The sequence below is a fragment of the Panthera pardus genome, unplaced genomic scaffold (assembly GCF_024362965.1).
Source record: "Panthera pardus isolate Hobbes unplaced genomic scaffold, ASM2436296v1 HiC_scaffold_17, whole genome shotgun sequence".
NCBI lineage: Eukaryota > Metazoa > Chordata > Mammalia > Carnivora > Felidae > Panthera > Panthera pardus.
In genome coordinates, this window is record NW_026526732.1 from 108,333,041 (window position 1) to 108,355,350 (window position 22,310).

Genomic DNA, 22,310 nt, shown 5'->3' on the forward strand with positions numbered 1-22,310 from the left:
GTCCTTTCTTTTATTGATGTGATGAATCACATTGATTGTTTCGAGGATATTGAACCAGCCCTGCATCCCAGGTATAAATCCCACTTGGTCGTGGTGGATAATTCTTTTAATGTATTGTTGGGTCTGGTTGGCTAATATCTTGTTGAGGATTTTTGCATCCATGTTCATCAGGGAAATTTGTCTATAGTTCTCCTTTTTAGTGGGGTCTCTGTCTGGTTTTAGAATCAGGGTAATGCTGGCTTCATAGAAAGAGTTTGGAAGTTTTCCTTCCATTTCTATTTTTTGGAGCAGTTTCAAGAGAATAGGTGTTAACTCTTCCTTAAATGTTTGATAGAATTCCCCTGGAAAGCCATCTGGCCCTGGACTCTTGCTTTTTGGCAGATTTTTGATTACTAATTCGATTTCCTTACCGGTTATGGGTCTGTTCAAATTTTCTGTTTCTCCTTGTTTCAGTTTTGGTAGTGTATATGTTTCTAGGGATTTGTCCATTTTTTCCAGGTTGCCCATTTTATTGGCATATAATTGCTCATAATGTTCTCTTATTATTGTTTTTATTTCTGCTGTGTTGGTTGTGATCTCTCCTCTTTCATTCTTGATTTTACTTATTTGAGTCCTTTCCTTTTTCTTCTTGGTCAAACTGGCTAGTGGTTTGTCAATTTTGTTAATTCTTTCAAAGAACCAGGTTCTGGTTTCATTGATCTGTTCTACTGTTTTGTTTTGTTTTGTTTTTTTTTTGTTTTGATAGCATTAATTTCTGCTCTAATCTTTATTATTTCCTGTCTTCTGCTGGTTTTGGGTTTTGTTTGCTGTACTTTTTCCAGCTCCTTAAGGCGTAAGGTTAGGTTGTGTATCTGAGATCCTTCTTCCTTGTTTAGGAAGGCTTGGATTGCTACATACTTTCCTCTTGTGACTGACTGCCTTTGCTGCGTCCCAGAGGTTTTGGGTTGTGGTGTTATCATTTTCATTGACTTCCATGTACTTTTTAATTTCTTCTTTAACTGCTTGGGTAGCCCATTCATTCTTTAATAGGATGTTCTTCAGTCTCCAAGTATTTGTTACCTTTCCAAATTTTTTCTTGTGGTTGATTTTGAGTTTCATAGCATTTTCATCTGAAAATATGCATGGTATGATCTTGATCTTTTTGTACTTACTTAGGGCTGATTTGTGTCCCAGTATATGGTCTATTCTGGAGAACATTCCATGTGCACTGGAGAAGAATGTGTACTCTGCTGCTTTAGGATGAAATGTGCTGAATATATCTGTTAGGTCCATCTGGTCCAATGTGTCATTCAAAGCCATCGTTTCCTTGTTGATTTTTTGATTAGATGATCTGTCTATTGCTGTGAGTGGGGTGTTGAAGTCTACTATTATGGTATTACTATCGGTGAGTTTCTTTATGTTTGTGATTCATTTATTTATATATTGTGTGCTTGCACGTTTGGCACATAAATGTTTACAATTGTTAGGTCTTCTTGGTCTATATACCCCTTGATTATGATATAATGCCCTTCTGCATCTCTTGATACAATCTTTATTTTAAAGTCTAGATTGTCTGCTATAAGTATGGCTACTCCGGCTTTCTTTTGTTGACCATTAGCATGATAGATGGTTCTCCATCCCCTTATTTTCAATCTGAAGGTGTCTTTAGGTCTAAAGTGGGTCTCTTGTAAGCAGGATATAGCTGGGTCTTGTTTTCTTATCCATTCTGTTACCCTGTGTCTTTTGATTGGAGCATTGAGTCCATTGACGTTTAGAGTGAGTTTTGAAAGATATGGATTTATTGTCATTATGATGCTTGTAGAGTTGGAGTTTCTGGTGGTGTTCACTGGTACTTTCTAATCTTTTGTTGCTTTTGGTATATATATACATATATATATATATATACATACATATATATACATATATATATACATACATATATGTATACACATATATATACATATATATATACATATATATATACATACATATATGTATACATATATATATACATATATATATACATACATATATGTATATATACATATGTATATATATATATACATATGTATATATATGTATTCATCTTTTCTCCCCTCAGAGAGTCCCCCTTGAATTTTCTTGCAGGGCTGATTTAGTGGTCACAAAGTCCTTTAATTTTTGTTTGTCTGGGAAACTTTTTATCTCTCCTATTCTGAATGACAGCCGTGCTGGATAAAGAATTCTTGGCTGCATATTTTTCTGATTCAGCACACTGAATATATCCCGCCACTTCTTTCTGGCCTGCCAAGTTTCTGTGGATAGGTCTGTTGCAAACCTGATCTGTCTTCCCTTGTAGGTTAGGGACTTTTTTCCCCTTGCTGCTTTCATGATTCTCTCCTGCCTAAGTGTTTTGTGAATTTGACTATGATATGCCTTGTTGGTGGTCAGTTTTTACTGAATCTGATGGGAGTTTTCTGTGCTCCCTGGATTTTGATGTCTGTGTCTTTCCCCAGGTTAGGAAAGTTTTCTGCTGTGATTTGCTCATATAACCCTTCTACCCTTATTTCTCTCTCTTCCTCCTCTGGGACTCCTATAATTCTGATGTTGTTCCTTTTTAATGAGTCACTGATTTCTCTAATTTTTAAATCGTGCTCTTTTGCCTTAATCTCCCTGTTTTTATCTGCTTCATTATTCTCTATAAGTTTGTCCTCTATATCGCTGATTCTCTGTCCTGCCTCATCCATCCTTGCCACCGCAGCATCCATCCGTGATTGCAGCTCAGTTATAGTGTTTTTACATTTCATTCTGACTAGTTTTTACTTCTTTTATCTCTGCAAAAAGGGATTCTAGTCTATTTTCGACCACAGCTCATATTCTTATTATTGTGATTCTAAATTCTGGTTCAAACCTCTTGCTTGTATTTGTGTTGGTTAGATCCCTGACTGTCATTTCTTTGTGCTCTTTCTTTTGGGATGAATTTCTTTGTTTTGTCATTTTGGATGGAGAAAAGGAACTAATGATGTAGAATAATTGAAATTAAAAAGATTAAAATTAAAAAAATATTAAAAGTAAAAACTAAAAACACACCCACTGAAAAAATCGAATAGATGATTCTAGACACTAGGTGTGTTTTGGGCTGTGTGTAGAAAGTGGTTTGACAGATTAGAGAAACAAACAAACAAACAAACAAACAAAAAAGGGGTAGGAGAGGAAAAAAGAAGGAAATCGTTTGAGAATTTGAAAAAATGAAGACACTAAAGTAGAGAATATAGTAGAAAAAAGTATAGAAAAATATTTTTAATAATAATTTAAGAGAAATATGAAGTTTTTCATTTTCTGTATGTAAGAAAAAGGAAAAGAAATGAAAAGGGAAAAAAGATAAAAAAGAAAAAGAAAAGAAAAAATAAATCATTTGAAAAAGTGAATACACTGTAGTAGACTGAAATAAAATGATGGGATTACAATAGAATTGGAAAAAATTTACATAAAAGCAAAAAATATAGTAATAAAAATTAAATAAAAATATTTTGAAAATAAATTGAAATGAAAATGAAGTTTTTCTCTTTCTGCATTCAAGAAAAAGTAAAGAAATGAAAAAGAAAAAAGAAAAAGAAAGAAAAAAGGAAATTGGTTGAAAATTTGAAAAGGTGAGTACACTGAAGTAGAGTAAAATAAAATGATGGAAGTAAAGTAGAATTTGAAAAAATTTACAAAAAAGTAAAAAGTATAGTAACAAAAATTAAAGAGAGATATTTTTAATAAAACTTGAAAATAAAAGCGAGTGTTTTCTTTCTGTATTCAAGAAAAAGAAAAGAATTGTAAAAGAGAAAAAGGAAAAAGAGAGAGAAAAAAATTGAATGATGAACCTGCTCACAGATTGAAGTAGGAGTGAAATTGCTTCGTTTCCCCTAAAGGTCAGTCCATGTAGCTCTCTATAGTCCATAAATTAAGCTGGCGGTGAGGTTTGTGTTCTTGAAGAGTGAAGTTGGCCCAGTTGGGCAGGGCTCGGTGTAACAGCTCGGCTCTCCCCTAGATGGCGCTGCCAGCCTACTGGGGTGGATTGTTGCAGTCCTGGTTGGTGCTCATGCGCATGTGCGGAGCGGTGAAAACTGGCGCTACCCAGCCACCCGGTCTGTTCTCCCGAATCAGCAATCTCGCACCTGTCCTCGGTCTTCAGCTCTCATCCACTCCCTGCATTTTCACTCTCCGTGACCAGGTCCCAGGCAGTACCCCTCCTGAGTTTTGTCTCAGATGCGGCTGTTTTCCCCCGCCCCTTACTTCTGAAGGACTGCGGCCTTGACCCGTTCTGCCCCTGTGCGGGAGGGCCTCACTGAGCAATGGCCAAATGAGCAATGGCCGAATGTCGGCTGCACCCAGGAACGCCCGCTGGACCCTGCTGTTGCTGGGGCCCCGAGACTGTGGCCAGGTGCCAGCCCGCCCCAGAAAAAGATCACAAGACAGTGTAGCATCAGCGTTTCACGGATTATGGAAAATCACAACACACATCTGGCACCAGGCTTCACCCTCAACAACCTTGCCCCAGCACCAGTGAATGTGACTGCCTTCGGGGGTCTGCTGGGACCAGGTGGCTTCAACAGTCTGTACCAAATGTCTTTCCAGCAGTGGAACCGCTTTTCCCCGTGGCCCGAGAACCTCCCGGACCCCACACTGTTCCTGGGGATTCACCTTTCCCACCAGAGCACTGCCAGGTATGGAGCTGCGGAATTGCAGCCTTTGCGCTCCCTTTGTTTACAGTCTTAATGGAATTTAAACCTTCTCCTTTCTCCCTTTTTAGTTTAGTCCCTGCAGCCATTCCCAATTTTCCACTTTCCTCCAGCTGCTTTTGGGGAGGGGGGCTTTTCCCGTATTCTCCGCCCCCACCCCCCGCAGTCTCCATCCTCTCTCTGCTCGCAAAAGCACCTCCCTTCCTGCACCTTCTCGTTCCCCAAGTTCACTTCTCCGTGCCGCGTACCTGCTGAATTCTGTGGTTCAGGTTGTGCAGATTGTTGTGTTAATCCTCCAGTCAGTTTTCTAGGAGTGTAGGATGGTTTAGTGTTGGTCTGGCTGTATTTCATGGACTTGAGACACACTAAAAGTTTCCATGCTGTTCCGCCATCTTGGCGCCTCCCCCTGATATCTTTTTCAACATGACTTTGACTATTTGGGGTCTTTTGTGATTCCATACAAATTTTAGAATGGATTGTTCTAGCCCTGTGGAAAATGCTGGTGTTATTTTGATAGGGATTGCACTGAATGTGTAGATTGCTTTGGGTAGTATCAACATTTTAACCATATTTGTTCTTTCAATCAATGAGCATACAATGTTTTCCTTAAAAATGTTTAGGGGCGCCTGGGTGGCGCAGTCGGTTAAGCGTCCGACTTCAGCCAGGTCACGATCTCACGGTCCGTGAGTTCGAGCCCCGCGTCAGGCTCTGGGCTGATGGCTCGGAGCCTGGAGCCTGTTTCCGATTCTGTGTCTCCCTCTCTCTCTGTCCCTCCCCCGTTCATGCTCTGTCTCTCTCTGTCCCAAAAATAAAATAAACGTTGAAAAAAAAAATTAAAAAAAAATGTTTAAAAATGTTTATTTATTTCTGAGAGAAGGAGTGACAGAGTGTGAATGGGGCAGGGACATAGAGAGAGACACACACAGAATTTGAAGCAGACTCCAGGCTCCAGGCTGTTAGCACAGAGCCCAATGCGGGGCTCAAACTCACGAACCATGAGATCATGACCTGGGCTGAAATTGATGCTTAACCAACTGTGCCACATAGGTGCCCCATGAGCATAGAATAGTTTCCCATTTCTTTGTGCCTTCTTCAATTTATTCATAAGCAGTCTATAATTTTCAGCATGCAGATCTTTTACCTCTTTGGTTACATTTATTCCTGTTTCTTATGGTTTTTGATGTAATTGTAAATGGAATCAATACCTTGATTTCCCTTTCTGCTGCTTCCTTATTGGTGTATAGAAATGCAGCTGATTTCTGTATGTTGATTTTATACCCTGAGACTTGCTGAACTCATGTACAGCCCTAGCAGTTTTTTGGTGGGGTCTTTTGGGTTTTCCATGTAGAGTATCATGTCATGTGTGAAGAGTGAGAGTTTGACTTATTCTTTGCCAATTTGTATACTTTTTATTTCTTTTTGTTGTGTGATTGCTGAGGCTAGGACTTCCAGTACTATGTCGAACGACAGTGGTGAGAGTGGGCATCCCTGTGGTGTTCCTGACCTTAGGGGGAAAGCTCTCAGTTTGTCCCCATTGAGGATGATATTAGCTGTGGGCCTTTTCATATATGGCTTTTTTGATGTTGAGGTATGTTCCTTGTACCATGAATTTCTGGAGGGTTTTGTCAAGAAAGATTATGTATTTTGTCAAATGCTTTTCCTTCAACTATTGAAAGGAGCATATGGTTCTTATCCTTTCTTTTATTAATGTGGAGTATCATGTTGATTGATCTGTGAATTTTGAACCAACCCTGAAGCTGAGGAATCAATCCCGCTTGATCATGGTGAATAATTCTTTTAATGTACTAATGGATTAGATTTGCTTCTATCTTGTTGAGAATTTTTGAATCTGTTTTTCCAGGGATATTGGCCTGCAATTCTCCTTTTTAGTGGGGTCTTTGTCTGGTTTTGGAATCAAGGTAGTGCTGGCTTCATAAAATGAGTTTCGAAGTTTTCCTTCCATTTCTATTTTTTTGGAACAGTTTGAGAAGAATAGTATTATCTCTTCTTTAAATGTCTGGTAGAGTTCCCCTGGGAAGTCATCTGGCCCAGGACTCTTATTTGTTGGGAGATTTTTGAATAACTGATTCGATTTCTTTGCTGGTTATTGGTTTGTTCAAATTTATTATTTATTCCTGTTTGAGTTTTGGTAGTGTGTATCTAGGAATTTGTCTATTTCTTCCAGATTGTCCAGTTTGTTGTCATATAATTTTTCATAGTATTCTCTAAAATCGTTTGTATTCCTGTGCTGTTGGTTGTGATCTCTCCTCTTTCATTTGTGATTTTATCTATCTGGGTCCTCTTTCTTTTCTTTTTGAGAAGTCAGGCTAGGGGTTTATTAATTTTGTTTATCCTTTAAAAAATGAGCCCTTAGTTTTATTGATCTGTTCTGTTTTTTAAAAAATTCTTTATCATTTATTTCTGCTCTACTCTTTATTATTTACCTTCTTCTGCTGGCTTGAGCTTTATGTGCTGCTCCTTTTCTAGCTCCTTTACATGTAATATTAGGTTGTGTATTTGGGACCTTTCTTGCTTCTTGAGATAAGCTTGAATTGCAATGTATTTTCCTCATTGGACTGCCTTTGCTGCATCCCAAGGAGTTTGGTCTTTTGTTTTCATTTTCATTTGCTTCCACGAATTTTTAATTTCTTCTTTAATTTCCTAGCTAACCCATTCATTCTTTAGTAAGATGTTCTTTAACCTCCATGTATTTGAGGGCTTCGAAAGTTTTTGTTGTGGTTGATTTCATGTTTCATGGCATTGTGATCTGAAAATCTGCATGGCATCATCTTAATCTTTTTGTACCTTTTGAGGTCTGATTTGTGACCCAATATGTGATATATTCTGGAGAATGTTCCGTGTGCACTTGAGAAGAATGTGTATTTTTCTGCTTTAGGATGAAATGTTCTGCATATATCTGTTAAGTCCATTGGTCCAGTGTGTCATTCAGGGTTGTTTCATTGTTGGTTTTCTGCTTACATTATCTGTCCATTGTTGTCAGTGGAGTATTAAAGCCACCTACAATTATGGCATTATTACCAATAAATTTGTGTATGTTTATTATGAATTGCTTTATACATTTGGTGTTTCACGTTGGGGGCATATTTACAATTGTTAGCTCTTGTTGATGGATAGACCCCTTAATTATATTATGCCCTACTTCATGTCTTGCTATAGTCTTTGTTTTGAAATCTAGTTTGTTGATATAAGTATGGCTACCCTGGCTTTGTTTTGACGTCCATTAGCATGGTAGCTGGTTTTTCATCCTCTCACTTTCAATCTGCAGGTGTCCTCAGGTCTAAAGTGAGTCTCTTGTAGGGATTATATAGATGGATATTGTGTTTTTTTATCCATTCTGATACCCTATGTCTTTTGATTGGGGCATTTAGTTTATTTACATTCAGAGTGATTATTGAAAGATATGAATTTAGTGCCGTTGTGATATCTGTAGATTTCATGTTTGTGGTGATGTTCTCTGGTCCTTTGTAGTCTTTGCTGCTTTCCATGCACAGTATACTCCCTAGAATCTCTTGCAGGGGTGGTTTGGTGGTCATGAACTCCTTTAGTTTTTATTTGTCTGGGAAAGTCTTTATCTCTCCATCTGTTCTGAATGACAGCCTTGCTGGATAAAGGATTGTGAGCTGCATATTTTTCCTATTCAGCACATTGAATATATCCTGCCACTCCCATCTGGCCTGCCACGTTTCCGTAGACAGGTGTGCTACTAACCTTATGTGTCTACCCTTGTCAGTTGAGGACCTTTTGTCCCTAGCTGCTTACAGAATTCTCTCTTTATTGTTGTATTTTGCCAGTTTTACTATGCTATGTCATGGTTTTGACCTGTTTTTGTTGATTTTGAAGGGAATTCTCTGTGCCTCTTGGACTTGGATGCCTGTTTCCTTCCCAAGATTAGGGAAGTTCTCAACTACAGTTTGTTCAAATAAACCTTCTGCCCCTTTTTCTTGCTGTCTTCTTCTGGGACCTCTATAATAATGATATTGTTTCATTTCATGGAATCACTTTGTTCTCTAATTCTCCCCTCCTGGTCTAGTAATTCCCTTTCCCACTTTTTCAGCTTCATTATCTTCCACAAGTTTATCTTCTATTTTGCCTATTCTCTCCTCTGCTCCTTCAATCCTCACCATCATTGTATCTAGTTTATTGTGCATCTCAGTTATAGTATTTTAAAATTCATTCTGACTAGTTCTTACGTCTTGATCTCTGAAGCAAGAGTTTCTCTGGTGTCTTCTATGCTTTTTTCAAGCACAGCTGTTAGTCTTATGACTCTTATTCTAAATTCTTGTTGAGATATATTGTTTATATCTGTTACTAGCTGTTCTCTTGCTGTGGCTTCCTCATGATCTTTTTTCTTTGTTGCGGGGGGAGTACCTCTGTTCTGTCATTTTGGCTAAATTTCTGTCTTTTGCATGTTTTAAAAGCTTGTTTTTTGTCCCCCACCTGAGAGTACTACTACATTAAAAAGGGTCATGCACTGTCCAGGGCCTAGCATTCCAGGAAGTGTTTCTGGTGTATGTTGTGTACACTCTTTTGTTGCATTTTGGCTACTGTTTTCCACTGGCCAGTCGTCTGCAGAGCTCCTCCTTGTTGCAGTGGGGAGTGCTGGGACCTTTACCTAGGTGTGCTTCGATTTGTTTGTTGAAGTAAGCCTGGAACAAAGAAAGGGCAGGGTGGAGCTTGATCCCATAAAAAGAGAAAAAGTAAAAGGGAGACAGGAAAACCAAACAGAGAATTTAAAAACTATAAGTCTAATTCCATAGAAAGAGAGAGATAAATAAACAAGAAGAAAGCAGAAAGATGGAAAAGAATGGACAAAGAAAGCCTAATTAAAAAAAATATATGATAAGAATTGAAAAAAAACAAATCGGAAACCACGAGCCTTATCCCAAAAGAAAAAAGAAGAGGGAGGAAACAAAAGAAGCAAAAGAATTGTGTGTTGGTGTCTGGGGCTGGGGCCATGCTGGTCTGGAGGAGAGGTCGGCTGCATTGGCTCAGTCGGTCTTGCTCCAGTAAATAAGCAGTTACCAGGCACGGAGGTGCCGGGTTTGGTGTAAGAGGGTCCCACCTCCACCGGGGCCCCTGTGCTGCTCTCTGAAGTCCTACTGTGCTAGTGTTGAGGGGAAAATCGTGTCACCCCAGTCTCTCTTACCCAGAGCAGGGATCTCAACCCTTGCTGTTCAGGCAGCCCTCACAGAATAGCCCTCATGTGTCGGCCTGCCCACAGTCTTCCTGTGCCTTCTTCAAGGCTCTTGGCTGGGATTCAAAACCTGATGTCTTAAAGGACCCCCAGCACCGCCTGTATCTACTCCCTGCTCCCGAGTAGAGCCTCTATACCCTGCTGATGAAAGGCCTTAGACTGGCACTTGTAGGGTCATTTGTCCTTGGGGAAGCAATAAACCCACTTCCAGAAGTGCTCCAGGAAGGGCACTGTTCTCTCCCAGTGCACCATGGAGATAGCTACACCATGCTATGCACTCTGGGGCCAGCTGCGTCTTCCCCAGGAGCACATGCCACCGCTCAAATTCAGAGGAAGTTGCCACTTCATGTTCATTATTTTGAGGAAGAGAGAGACAGTGTGTGAATGGGGGAGGGGTAGAGAGAGGGAGACTCAGAATCCGAAGCAGGCTCCAGGCTCTGAGCTGTCAGCACAGAGCCCGACGTGGGGCTCGAACCCGCGGACCGCGAGATCGTGACCTGAGCCTCAGTCGGTCGCTTATCCACCTGAGCCACCCAGGTGCCCCAAGAGTTGCCACTTCGAAAGCCTCAAGCTCCAAAGGCAGTTTGCAAAAATCTGTGGCACAGAGAGGTTTTCCTCTTGTGCTAATTTGATGCTGCACTTTCACAACCCCTCTCTCTTTCTTTCCCCTTGTCTCTCCATAGAAAGGGTTCCCTCGCCTTCATAGCTCCACCATTTTATTTCCCCCAACACACATACATGCGCCCGGCACCTGCCAAGTTGTCTCCCTCCAGCTGCGGAGATCCTTCTGCCATTCCACAGATCGATTGCCTGGGTGTTCCAAGACCTCAATTCATCTCTGTGTGAGGGATGAGGAAGGTCCAGGTCCCCCTACTTCCCCACCATCTTAACACCCTCCAGAAAGGTTTAGCTGTAGTTTTATTCATATTGTTCTAGAGAACTCTTTTTTTCCTAACACTATTTGCTCAGTTTGCTGATAGTGGGCATTAGGATTGTTTGCAGATTTTGGTTAATATGAACAGTGGTGCAGTTGAGCTTTCTTATATGTGTGTCTTCAGATGGGTGACCAAGCATTGCTCTAGATGTGTGGCATCTGGGAGTGTCAGTGTGGGTCAGTGTCTCTAGATAATGTCACACTATTATCAAAGTGATTTGAGCATGTAGACTGGCAGCAGTGAGTGAGGCCAGGGAAGGAAAGTGTGATTAGCAGGTCTGTAGTTGCCTCCATCTTCGGGACACCCAGAGTACAGCGTCTTTGCCAGTTTTCCCCATAACTCTCGGGATGGGATCTAACTGGTATGGGAATAGCTAAGAAAGTTGAAATCTAAGAATGTTTTTTAGCAGGAGGGAGCGTATCTCTTAAGGCTGAACATGGTAAATTAAACTTAAAGTACGGATCTATGAGAAGAGCCACAAACCACCCATCAACTTCTTTCCATTTTTCTTAATGATTATTTTAACTCTCCTGGTAAAGCCAAAATCGTTTGGAACTTAAATGCAAAGACTAGTTGAATTTAAATAAACCATGTACATTTTAATGAAGAGAGATAATTTTTTAAATTGAGTACATCATTAAAACCTGTGGATATAAACTGTACAGTGTTTTAGAGGATTTGAGTTTTTTCCCCTTAGCCACGTTAGAAGTTTGGTAGAATTAGGTTGCTCTCCTTTATATTCAAGCTAAAGATTAGAAAGTGCCAAAAAAACCCCCAATATTAGAATGTGCCTAATTATTAGCACTGTGATCCCATATAACTTGGTTATGAGTGAAATTAATGAGGAATTCATTCACATATTAACATTTCAAATTAAGTAACTGAATGGAATCTTCCTTACATCTTTATATGTAAATATTTTGGATAGTTGTAAGGGAAAAATCTTAAGTGCTTTGCAAAACATCTAGGTCATTCACAGATGGGAGCTAAGGTAGCTGGGAAGGCCTAGGGAATTATTGTCCTCTGACAGATATGTGAACTAATAGGAGACACAGATTAGGTCTCCTCTGACATTGTCTTCCATAGTCATTCTCCCTGAGGATTGCCATCTCTCTACAGCTCAGTGACATGGGCTCATTAAGAGTGTGGGGCACCTGTTCCCCAGAGATGTCAGCAGGGGAAGGGATTTGGTTCTCTGTGCCAGCCCAGCCCCAGCTCAGAGTCACGGCACCCTCTCACCTGCTCATAAGGGTCTCAGTGTCACACAGGCAGGTCATTGTATTTGGGAAACCATACTGAGAGTTTGTGACTGCCTTCATCTTCTACCTCCTTGAGGCAAAGTGCAGATCTCTGGTACCACATGAGGATCTGTGAAGTCATCCTGAGAAAGTGTCCTTTTGCTTAAGAAAAACATATGGATGACCCAGTGCTGGTAGAGTCAACCTTTGCATTTCCTGCAGGCACTGATTACACATGGCCAAATTATAGTTTCCAGTAGTATATTTAGGCAGTAACTTGGAAATGAGGCAGGGAAATAGCTTAGATCCCACAGAGAAGGTCAGTTAAGGTGAATGAAAAGGAACAAGGCTCTGTGTTGCTTTTAGAATTGGGAAGTTATTTTCCGTTGCAATTGTTCTTGAAATAAAAAGGGTGTATTGGTTTGCATATGTGATGAATTGTTTAAAGGAATAGACTATGAAAATTCACCAAAGAGAAGAACTAAAATTAATTATTTAGTATAGACATCAACACATCGTTCCTAGACATTTCCTTCTATGTAGTACATTCATTACACCTCTGTAGGCACATGTGGGAATTAATTTAAATATACATGTGCAGTGGTAATAAAATATGCTCTTTATGCATATGTGTGAAACTATTAGAGTATATGTTTCCATGCTATCCCTTGGTTCCTTATTGGCTGTGAAATGACATAATATTTGTTGTGTAATTAGAAACTCGTAAATGCTCATTTTCTCCATTATTGCCAAAATATCTAAAATATGTTGGGAGTTTTGAAAATGCTATCTTGAAAATTACAACAGGGAAGTTCCATTTTGTGAATATTGTGTCAGTGCATCTTGTTTTTAACTTTATTGTTAACAAGAAGTGATGATCTTTCATGTGAATACATACACCAATATGAAGAAGACAAATGTAGGAAATCTGAATGTTTACTTAATTGGTGAGTTAAGCCAATGACAAGTTGTGTGTATGTATGCATGTATGTGTGTGATTGCACTGAGGTGTTGTGTAAAGTACACTAGGTTCTGTCCCTCTGTCCTTGCACACAATCATGAATGGACTCTTGTATGAATGCTGTTGGTGACCTGCTAGACGCTCTTTACTTTACCTACTAGGGCTCCAATCACAAACCCTGTTTGTTATGAGTGTGGGCTCCAATCCAAACCCTAGTTGGTATGAGTGTGGGCTCCAAGGTTCACAGCCATTCCCTTCTTGAGAGAATTGCCCTCAGCTGAAAGGGAGCTATGGTGCCAGGTGATCTGGAGAGCATGGTAGGGGCAGCTCACAGCTAGTGACAGACTTATGGGATGTACAGTAGGTGCCAACGCCAAGGCAGGATTGAATCTGATTCAATTCATGCTCCAGAGCTGTGCTGCCCAATACAGTAGGATGTACCCACAGAAAGCTATTTAAATTTAAATTCTTTAAAATTAAATAAAATGGAAAATTTAGTTTCTTAGCTAGGGCACTTTATTTATTTATTTATTTTTTCTTTTTTTTTTTTCTTTTTTAATATATGAAATTTACTGTCAAATTGGTTTCCATACAACACCCAGTGCTCATCCCAAAAGGTGCCCTCCTCAATACCCATCACCCACCCTGCCCTCCCTCCCACCCCCCATCAACCCTCAGTTTGTTCTCAGTTTTTAACAGTCTCTAATGCTTTGGCTCTCTCCCACTCTAACCTCTTTTTTTTTTTTTTTTTTTCTTCCCCTCCCCCATGGGTTTCTGTTATGTTTCTCAGGATCCACGTAAGAGTGAAACCATATGGTATCTGTCTTTCTCTGTATGGCTCATTTCACTTAGCATCACACTCTCCAGTTCCATCCATGTTGCTACAAAAGGCCATATTTCATTTTTTCTCATTGCCATGTAGTATTCCATTGTGTATATAAACCACAATTTCTTTATCCATTCATCAGTTGATGGACATTTAGGCTCTTTCCATAATTTGGCTATTGTTGAGAGTGCCGCTATAAACATTGGGGTACAGGTGCCCCTATGCATCAGTACTCCTGTATCCCTTGGATAAATTCCTAGCAGTGCTATTGCTGGGTCATAGGGTAGGTCTATTTTTAATTTTCTGAGGAACCTCCACACTGCTTTCCAGAGCGGCTGCACCAATTTGCATTCCCACCAACAGTGCAAGAGGGTTCCTGTTTCTCCACATCCTCTCCAGCATCTATAGTCTCCTGATTTCTTCATTTTGGCCACTCTGACTGGCGTGAGGTGGTATCTGAGTGTGGTTTTGATTTGTATTTCCCTGATAAGGAGCGACGTTGAACATCTTTTCATGTGCCTGTTGGCCATCCGGATGTCTTCTTTAGAGAAGTGTCTATTCATGTTTTCTGCCCATTTCTTCACTGGGTTATTTGTTTTTCGGGTGTGGAGTTTGATGAGCTCTTTATAGATTTTGGATACTAGCCCTTTGTCCGATGTGTCATTTGCAAATATCTTTTCCCATTCCGTTGGTTGCCTTTTAGTTTTGTTGGTTGTTTCCTCTGCTGTGCAGAAGCTTTTTATCTTCATAAGGTCCCAGTAATTCACTTTTTCTTTTAATTCCCTTGCCTTTGGGGATGTGCCGAGTAAGAGATTGCTACGGCTGAGGTCAGAGAGGTCTTTTCCTGCTTTCTCCTCTAAGGTTTTGATGGTTTCCTGTCTCACATTCAGGTCCTTTATCCATTTTGAGTTTATTTTTGTGAATGGTGTGAGAAAGTGGTCTAGTTTCAACCTTCTGCATGTTGCTGTCCAGTTCTCCCAGCACCATTTGTTAAAGAGACTATCTTTTTTCCATTGGATGTTCTTTCCTGCTTTGTCAAAGAGGAGTTGGCCATACGTTTGTGGGTCTAAGCTAGGGCACTTTAAATGCTCATGTAGTGATAGGTGGATAGTAGCTATTGTATTGGACAATGAGGAGAGAGTATTTCTACCATCACAGATGGATGGTTCTGCTGGAGAGTTCTGGCCAGCTTCTCATGGGATCAGGCTCCTGCTCTGTTCCACTGGAGACCACATCCTTGCTTAGCAACATCCTCTGCTGTTTTCCTTCCCTCACCCCGTTTATCCCGAGAGCATTCCCTGAATAAACAACATGCCATGGAAATCCTACTTCATTGTCTTCTTCCACAGAACCTACCCTACAGCCCTGTCAGTGTTCATCACATCTGTCATTTCCTATGTAGTGATGGCTGCATTCCCCTCATTTTCTCGTCCTCCCTCATCATCCGGGGCCTGTTCTCATATGTCTGAGGTCAGTTCAGACCCATGAGACAGAAGCATCATGATAGCAATAGCAATTCAGTTGTAGTGCTGAGGCTGTGGAAATCTTGCCCGCTCTTTTTCAGGATTCATTCAGAAACTGGATAGGGTAGCGTCTGTATGTGAAATATATCAGTGAATGTTATCTATTTGAAATGTCTTAAATAGAGACATTATCTTGAGATCTTTTGCCTCTAAAATGTGTAGTGTTCATACTGAGCATCTTGTGTGGAAATATGGATTCTTGCACTAAAATTTTTAGTTTTGTGTCAGCATTGATCACTTATATTAATCACTTTATCTCCTTATGTGTGTCAGTGGTAAGTATTTAACCTCTTTCATTATATGCCTATCTTCTTAATTTTTATTGTAAAATTGTGTTCTTGTGAGATGTCATTTCTCATTATATCCTTTTTTTGGATGTATATTATTATATATAAAGCCATGTTTTTTTTAGAATCTTTTTTTCACCTAATAATAGGCTTTTTTTCAAGTATTTAATTTTTGTATGTGAAGTTAAAATTTAGATGTGATTTTTATAACTAGACGTTGTTGTTTCATATTGTATCATGATAGTTGCATCCACATTCGTTTATATATGTATATGTATGTGTGTGTATAATATATATATATAAACACACACGTACACACACACACACACACAAATCCATACACACATATAATCCCATAAAGCAGCAAATCATTTTACAAGTTCATCTCACCACAGTTTTATTTTTTCTCAAGTGCCTTCTTAGTCTTTATTGATATAACTTTAAAATATATCATTATTTTATTCTAATATTGCATTGTTATATTGTTGTTTTACTTGGATGAGTTAGCATTTTGTGTTTGTCCTCCTTCACTTTGGTGGGTGCTTCCACTAATAGGCACATCGAAAATTTTGTCTGTAATTGATATCACATAAATATATCTATCGATATCTATATAGATATCTATCTATATCTATATCTATATCTATATCTATATCTCCCTATATCTATGTCTATATCTATATTTGTACGTGTCTGCATGACACTAAACCATTGTGTGTTTCTATTGGTCTTCTGAGCAGGTGTGAGTCAGGTGATATTCCCTTGTGTTGCAGATTTGACTGTCTCAAATGCCTGTGTAATTAATTCTATTAAGAAATTTTTTGTGCATAGATTTTGTTTATCATTGATAAACAAATATCACTGATAACACTGATCACATCTTTATAGGAAAAGGAGGTATAAAATAGGGTGAAATATCACATCCTTTTTCACATTTGATGAACATTTATCTTATGCCAGTTTTGTACCAATTTCTTTCACCCATCAGTGTGCCTCCCTGCGGTCATGCTTCGGACTTAAAACGTCTTCAAAGAATAAAAAATGTACCGTATTACCAATGATTTGAACATGATAGAACTGAAATGTTCATTTTTCTGATTCCTTATGGCCAGCATATAACTAGTCGTCTTCTGCAGTGGTAAGCATTGGATGAAAAGGGTCATCAACTAGCCTTATATTTGGCAATGTATTTGGTCCAGTGTCACTAACTCTGCGAGGTAGCTTCCAGAAAGGTGACAATTAACCTAATATGGACGAACATCTGAGATCGTGTATAATCCCAAAATAACGTTTCGTTTATGCCTTTCCTGTATACATTAAGTGTTGCATTATAGTGCTTTGATCTGTCATTGCTTTTGAGAATGTTTCTGTCCTTATATCCGTGTGTGTATCTATCTACTTATTTTATCATAGGAAGTGAGGCAAAGCATTACAGTCTGTCAAAATTATATGGTTGGATAACTTTTAAAAGTTTATTCTGATTAGAATGTTGATACTGAATAATCCTACATCTTTCAGGAATTTTACAGTCTAGTTGGTGTAATGTGTGAAACAGAAATCTGAAGGAGGAAGAGGAAAATGTTGGGCACTGGATTTTGGAGTTCTGATTCCAACAGACTCTGTACAGCCACTGAAATTTTGGAGTTTTATTAATTGGTATGCTAATGTTAAGCATCTTTAGGACAAAAGTTAAGCACTGTAATTGAATGGTGCTATTTTCTGGTTCTCTCTGGTTGTTTATTTTATTGCCATAGGGGAAAAAACCCCAATGTGTGTTTATATGCAGATCTAGTACTGGTATTTTGAATGTAGTTGAATTTCTTTGTATAAGTATATTGCAGGTCCTCAATTCCTGTATCTGGATGCATTTGGACATTATGTTGTATTATAAAGTACTGCATGTGAGGTGTGTGCAAATCTAGTGTGGAATTATGAGATACATATTTAAAATAATGACTCTCCCTCTGTATGCATCTCTTTCCTTTTTTTTTTTTTTTTTTTTTTTATTTATTTTTGGGACAGAGAGAGACAGAGCATGAACGGGGGAGGGGCAGAGAGAGAGGGAGACACAGAATCGGAAACAGGCTCCAGGCTCCGAGCCATCAGCCCAGAGCCCGACGCGGGGCTCGAACTCACGGACCGCGAGATCGTGACCTGGCTGAAGTCGGACGCTTAACCGACTGCGCCACCCAGGCGCCCCTCTCTTTCCTATTCTTTCTGATTGTTCTCTCTCTTTTTCATTGATCCCCATTTTCTCTAAGATGTAGCTACATTTTCATGGTAGTTTCAGTCCTATTATGATCAGATTGAGAGAACTTTTATACCTATGACTGACACAAGCACAAGGTTCATTATTTGATTTTTCTTATATGAAATATTAATGATTTACTTTTTTGATAATGTGGAACTAAATTGGTGTGAGCTATGGCAATTCCAATGAGTACACCATTTATTCAAATAGTTAGTGATAAAATTCTCTGGCTATGTCTTTTAACATGATAAATCCACCCCCTGCCTCCTTTTTATTTTTTAGAACATTTCTTTAAAAATTGCTAAATACTTGGTCTTGACAGGAAACACGTGGTAAGAAAGGATGGACCCGAAAAATGGAAGTTCTTTCGCTGGCTTTATCCTGCTGGGTTTCTCTGACCGGCCTCAGCTGGAGCGAGTCCTCTTTGTGGTTCTTCTGATCTTCTATCTGCTCACCCTCCTGGGAAACACAACCATCATTGCGTTGTCCTGCCTGGACCCACACCTGCAGACTCCCATGTACTTTTTCCTCTCCAACCTAAGCTTTCTGGACCTGTGTTACACGACCAGCACTGTTCCTCAGCTGCTGGTCCATCTCAGGGGAACAGACAAGTCTATCTCCTTCGCTGGCTGTGTAGCTCAGCTCTTCATCTCTCTATGGTTGGGATGCACAGAATGCATTCTGTTAGGGGTGATGGCATTTGACCGCTATGCAGCCGTCTGCAGGCCCCTGCACTACACAGTGATCATGCACCCCCGTCTCTGTGCCCTGATGGCTTCTGCGTCGTGGTTCACTGGTTTTGCCAACTCCTCATTGGAGACGGTGCTCATCTTTCTTGTACCACTTTGTGGGAAGAATAAAATAGAGCACTTCTTTTGTGAGGTCCCCCCATTGCTCAAGCTTGCCTGTGTTGACACCACTGTGTATGAGTCTGAGATCTTATTTTTCAGTATGATCTTTCTTTTCATACCTGTGGCATTAATCACATTCTCCTATGGTCGGATCGTCAGGGCAGTGTTAAGAATAAAGTCAGCCGCAGGACAGAGGAAAGTGTTTGGGACATGTGGGTCCCACCTCACCGTGGTCTCCCTGTTCTATGGCACAGCCATCTATGCTTACCTGCAGCCCAGCAACAACCATTCCCGGGATCAGGGCAAGTTCATTTCTCTCTTCTACACCATCGTCACCCCCATGGTCAACCCTGTCATATATACCTTGCGGAACAAGGATGTGATGGGCGCAATGGAGAAGGTGTTCCATCGGGGCTCCATATGACTGGGGGGAAGAGCCTTTGATGGAGGCTCAAATGTCAGAGGCTTTAAGATTTTGTGTCCTTCATGTGTCGTCCAACATTCTCCTGATGACTCTCAAGGGAATTTCCTTACCTCGTTCATTTTTTTAAAGTAACATTTTCTTTTTTTAAAAAACTTTTTAAAAAAAGTTTGTTTATTGAGAGAGAGCAAGAGTAAGTGGGACAGAGAGGGTGAGAGAGAGAGAGAATCAGCAGAGAGAGACAGAAACGATTCCAAGAAGGCGCTGCACTGTTAGCAGTAAACCTGATGCAGGGCTCAGACTCACGAAGTGTGAGGTCATGATCAGAGCCAAAATCAAGTGTTGGATGCTGAACCAATTGAGCTAACCCAGTTCTCCCCCTATACCTCATTCTTTTATGCGATGAATGTTCCAAGCTCGTGGATTCATTGCAACCTCCGGAGAGGCTGGTTTAGTGTCCCATCGCATCTCCATCATATTAATATTTAAAAAATCCTTTTCTTATTTCATCCTCTTTTGGGAGTACCATTCTAATTGCAAAAAGACATTTATGTGCATATGATAAAGACGTGCACAAAATAAGAATAGGAACCACAAAAACAGTGTAAGAAATATTAACATTTTAGCACTTTCTAGCAATTTCCGGAGGCATATCACTTATTCTTGCATTTGATCATGGCTCTGTTAGAAGGTCTGTAAGTTGACTGTGTCACAGCTTCTTCACAGAATTGGTGGGCAACCACGGGATAGATGAAATTTAGCTCAGAGGAAATCCTGGGAGCACCAATCCTGACAGTTATTCAGATATTAGGCCCCAGTGTGACCGTACCTGTGTGACAGTAATTTTATGTAGCCTTCCTGTCACAGGGGGCGATGGCATGATGAACTCATCCCAGGGACAATGGGAGCATCAGGTAGCAATACAGCAGGCGGTGCTTATGTGTAATGTGTGCAATGTTGTGCGATGTGAGGTGTGCAGCTCGCTTGAATTTATGATGAGCCACCTCATTCATTAAAAATGACTTTTGAGTGGGCACCTGAGTGGCTCAGTCGGTCGGGTGTCTGACTTCAGCTCAGGTCATTATCTCATGGTTCGTGGGTTCAAGCCCTGCGTTGGGCTTTGTTCTGGCAGCTCGGAGCCTATAGCCTGCTTCAGATTCTGTGTCTTCCTCTCAATCTGCCCCTCCTCTGCTCTTGCTCTCTCTCTCTCTCTCTCTCTAAGATGAATAAATATTAAAAAAAATGACTTTTGAGGACATTGAATGACACAAGTCTTATTTTATATTCTTTTTTTCCCCTATAGTAATGCAGCAAATGTAATGCAGCAAATATATTTTGATCCTTTCTTCATACCAATTTACAAATTGTTTGATCCAGGCATGAAGTGATTAAGGCTTTTGTATCTCACATCTGCCAAAGATTCCATACAATTTGAATGCAGGGATATATTATAAAAATATGAAAAATGACCTCCATTTTCCAGGAAATCCCATGTTCTATGGTGCTTGTTTAGATTCACCAGGAGAAAATTTAAGGAATGAATAAAATGTATATTAAGTATTAAAAATCTCAATATGTCTAAGCTTTACATATAGCCATCACACTATGAAATAACACAATTCTGAATTATGAATAATAAATATAAACATCTCATAACAAGTGAATGTGACATTGTAGAATTTAGATCTTAACTAAAGCTCAGTTTGCATATAAATATGTTTTGTATTATGGATCTGGGTTTTTGTATACATTTCTTGTCATGAGCAGTACATTTTCTCATGGAGGTTGAAGTTTTGACTATGCCACCGTAAAAGAAATGTTTATGTTTTTCTTGGTAGGTTTTCCCAGTGTGTAGCTCAGTGCAGGTAAATGTATTTGTGTCTTTGGACACATATTCATAACAATCACACTGTTCCCTCTTCTGACAGCTAACTGGCATTATCCTGGGTCTTGAACCCCCTGAGGGTCTCATGCTCATGACCGGTAACCTTGCAACATAGACAGCATTAGGCAGGTTGGAAATGAGAGCTTAGTGGAGATTATCACATGGTCATGGTTCTGTCTGGATCCCTAAAGGCATCACAGTATTCACGTTTGAAATCAACACCTGGGATATATTTTGATGCTGTATATGTGGTAATGCTGAATGAACACCAGTACAGAAACAGTTTTGTAATAATGTTTATCCCCAATGGTGACAAATTTTCTTCTCTCCATTATGTTTCCACTACATTCTGACAGTTATACCAGTCACTCTAAAATCCCTCAAAGGAACTTTCCATGGTGTGGTGTAAAAACCCTCAAGGTCTCTCGAAACCACACAACACAACCTTATGTTCTGGCTGAGCAACTACTTCTCAGTGATTAAGGACACAGAACCCTGTGGAAACAGATGTATTTCCTCTAAGTGAATGTTTGATAGTATTTGAATGTTCATGTTACATAGGAATAAATTACAGATAGTAAAGATCCGTAGGGTCCATGCTAAATAAAGAAGGAATCACTTAAGAGACCAAACAGATTGAATGTTGTTCTGTAACATTTTTCTAATGTTGGGAATGTGCCTCCCCACGGTCTCCATGCTTTGTATATTACAGGCTGCTGGGTTGTGTAAATTGCCACCAATATTATTTGAACCATTTCCTTTATTTTTTAAAATTTTTTAAAAAAATTTTTCAACGTTTTTTTCATTTACTTTTTGAGAGACAGAGACAGAGAATGAGCTGGGAAGGGGACAGAGAAAGAGGGGGAGTCACAGATTCCGAAGCAGGCTTCAGGCTCGGAGCTGTCAGCACAGAGCCCAACGCGGGGCTTGAACCCATGAACCATGAGTCATGACCTGAGCTGAAGTCGGCCACCCAACCGACTGAGCCACCCAGGTGCCCCAAACCATTTCCTTTAAATGTTCACCAATAACTCTGGCATGGCTACAGGGATTGTACCCAAGATTTGGCTAAATTATTTTATTCCATCTGTCTCTGGTGCTTGGAGCTTTGGACTATCATTTTGCTCTAGAGCAGGTCATGGATTCTTCCAGGCCTTTTGCCTCTGAGGAACACAGTACACACCGTAGCTCAGGTACCCAAAGTGACCCAAGTGTCAGTCCGACTGACATGA

At 39.9% G+C, this 22,310-nt stretch overlaps 1 protein-coding gene across 1 annotated transcript; it reads left to right on the top strand.

Annotated features, from left to right (window-relative positions):
- Window positions 1-18,263: 18,263 nt before the first annotated feature.
- LOC109259453 (putative olfactory receptor 2B8) lies at window positions 18,264-19,263 on the top strand. Its single transcript, XM_019437102.2, has one exon. The coding sequence runs from the start codon at window positions 18,264-18,266 to the stop codon at window positions 19,194-19,196; it is 933 nt and encodes a 310-aa protein (XP_019292647.2). The 3' UTR covers window positions 19,197-19,263.
- The last annotated feature ends 3,047 nt before the right edge of the window (window positions 19,264-22,310 follow it).

Coding starts and splice junctions, on each gene's coding strand:
- LOC109259453 (XM_019437102.2), top strand. CDS start 18,264: ATGGACCCGAAAAATGGAAGTTCTTTCGCTGGCTTTATCCTGCTGGGT.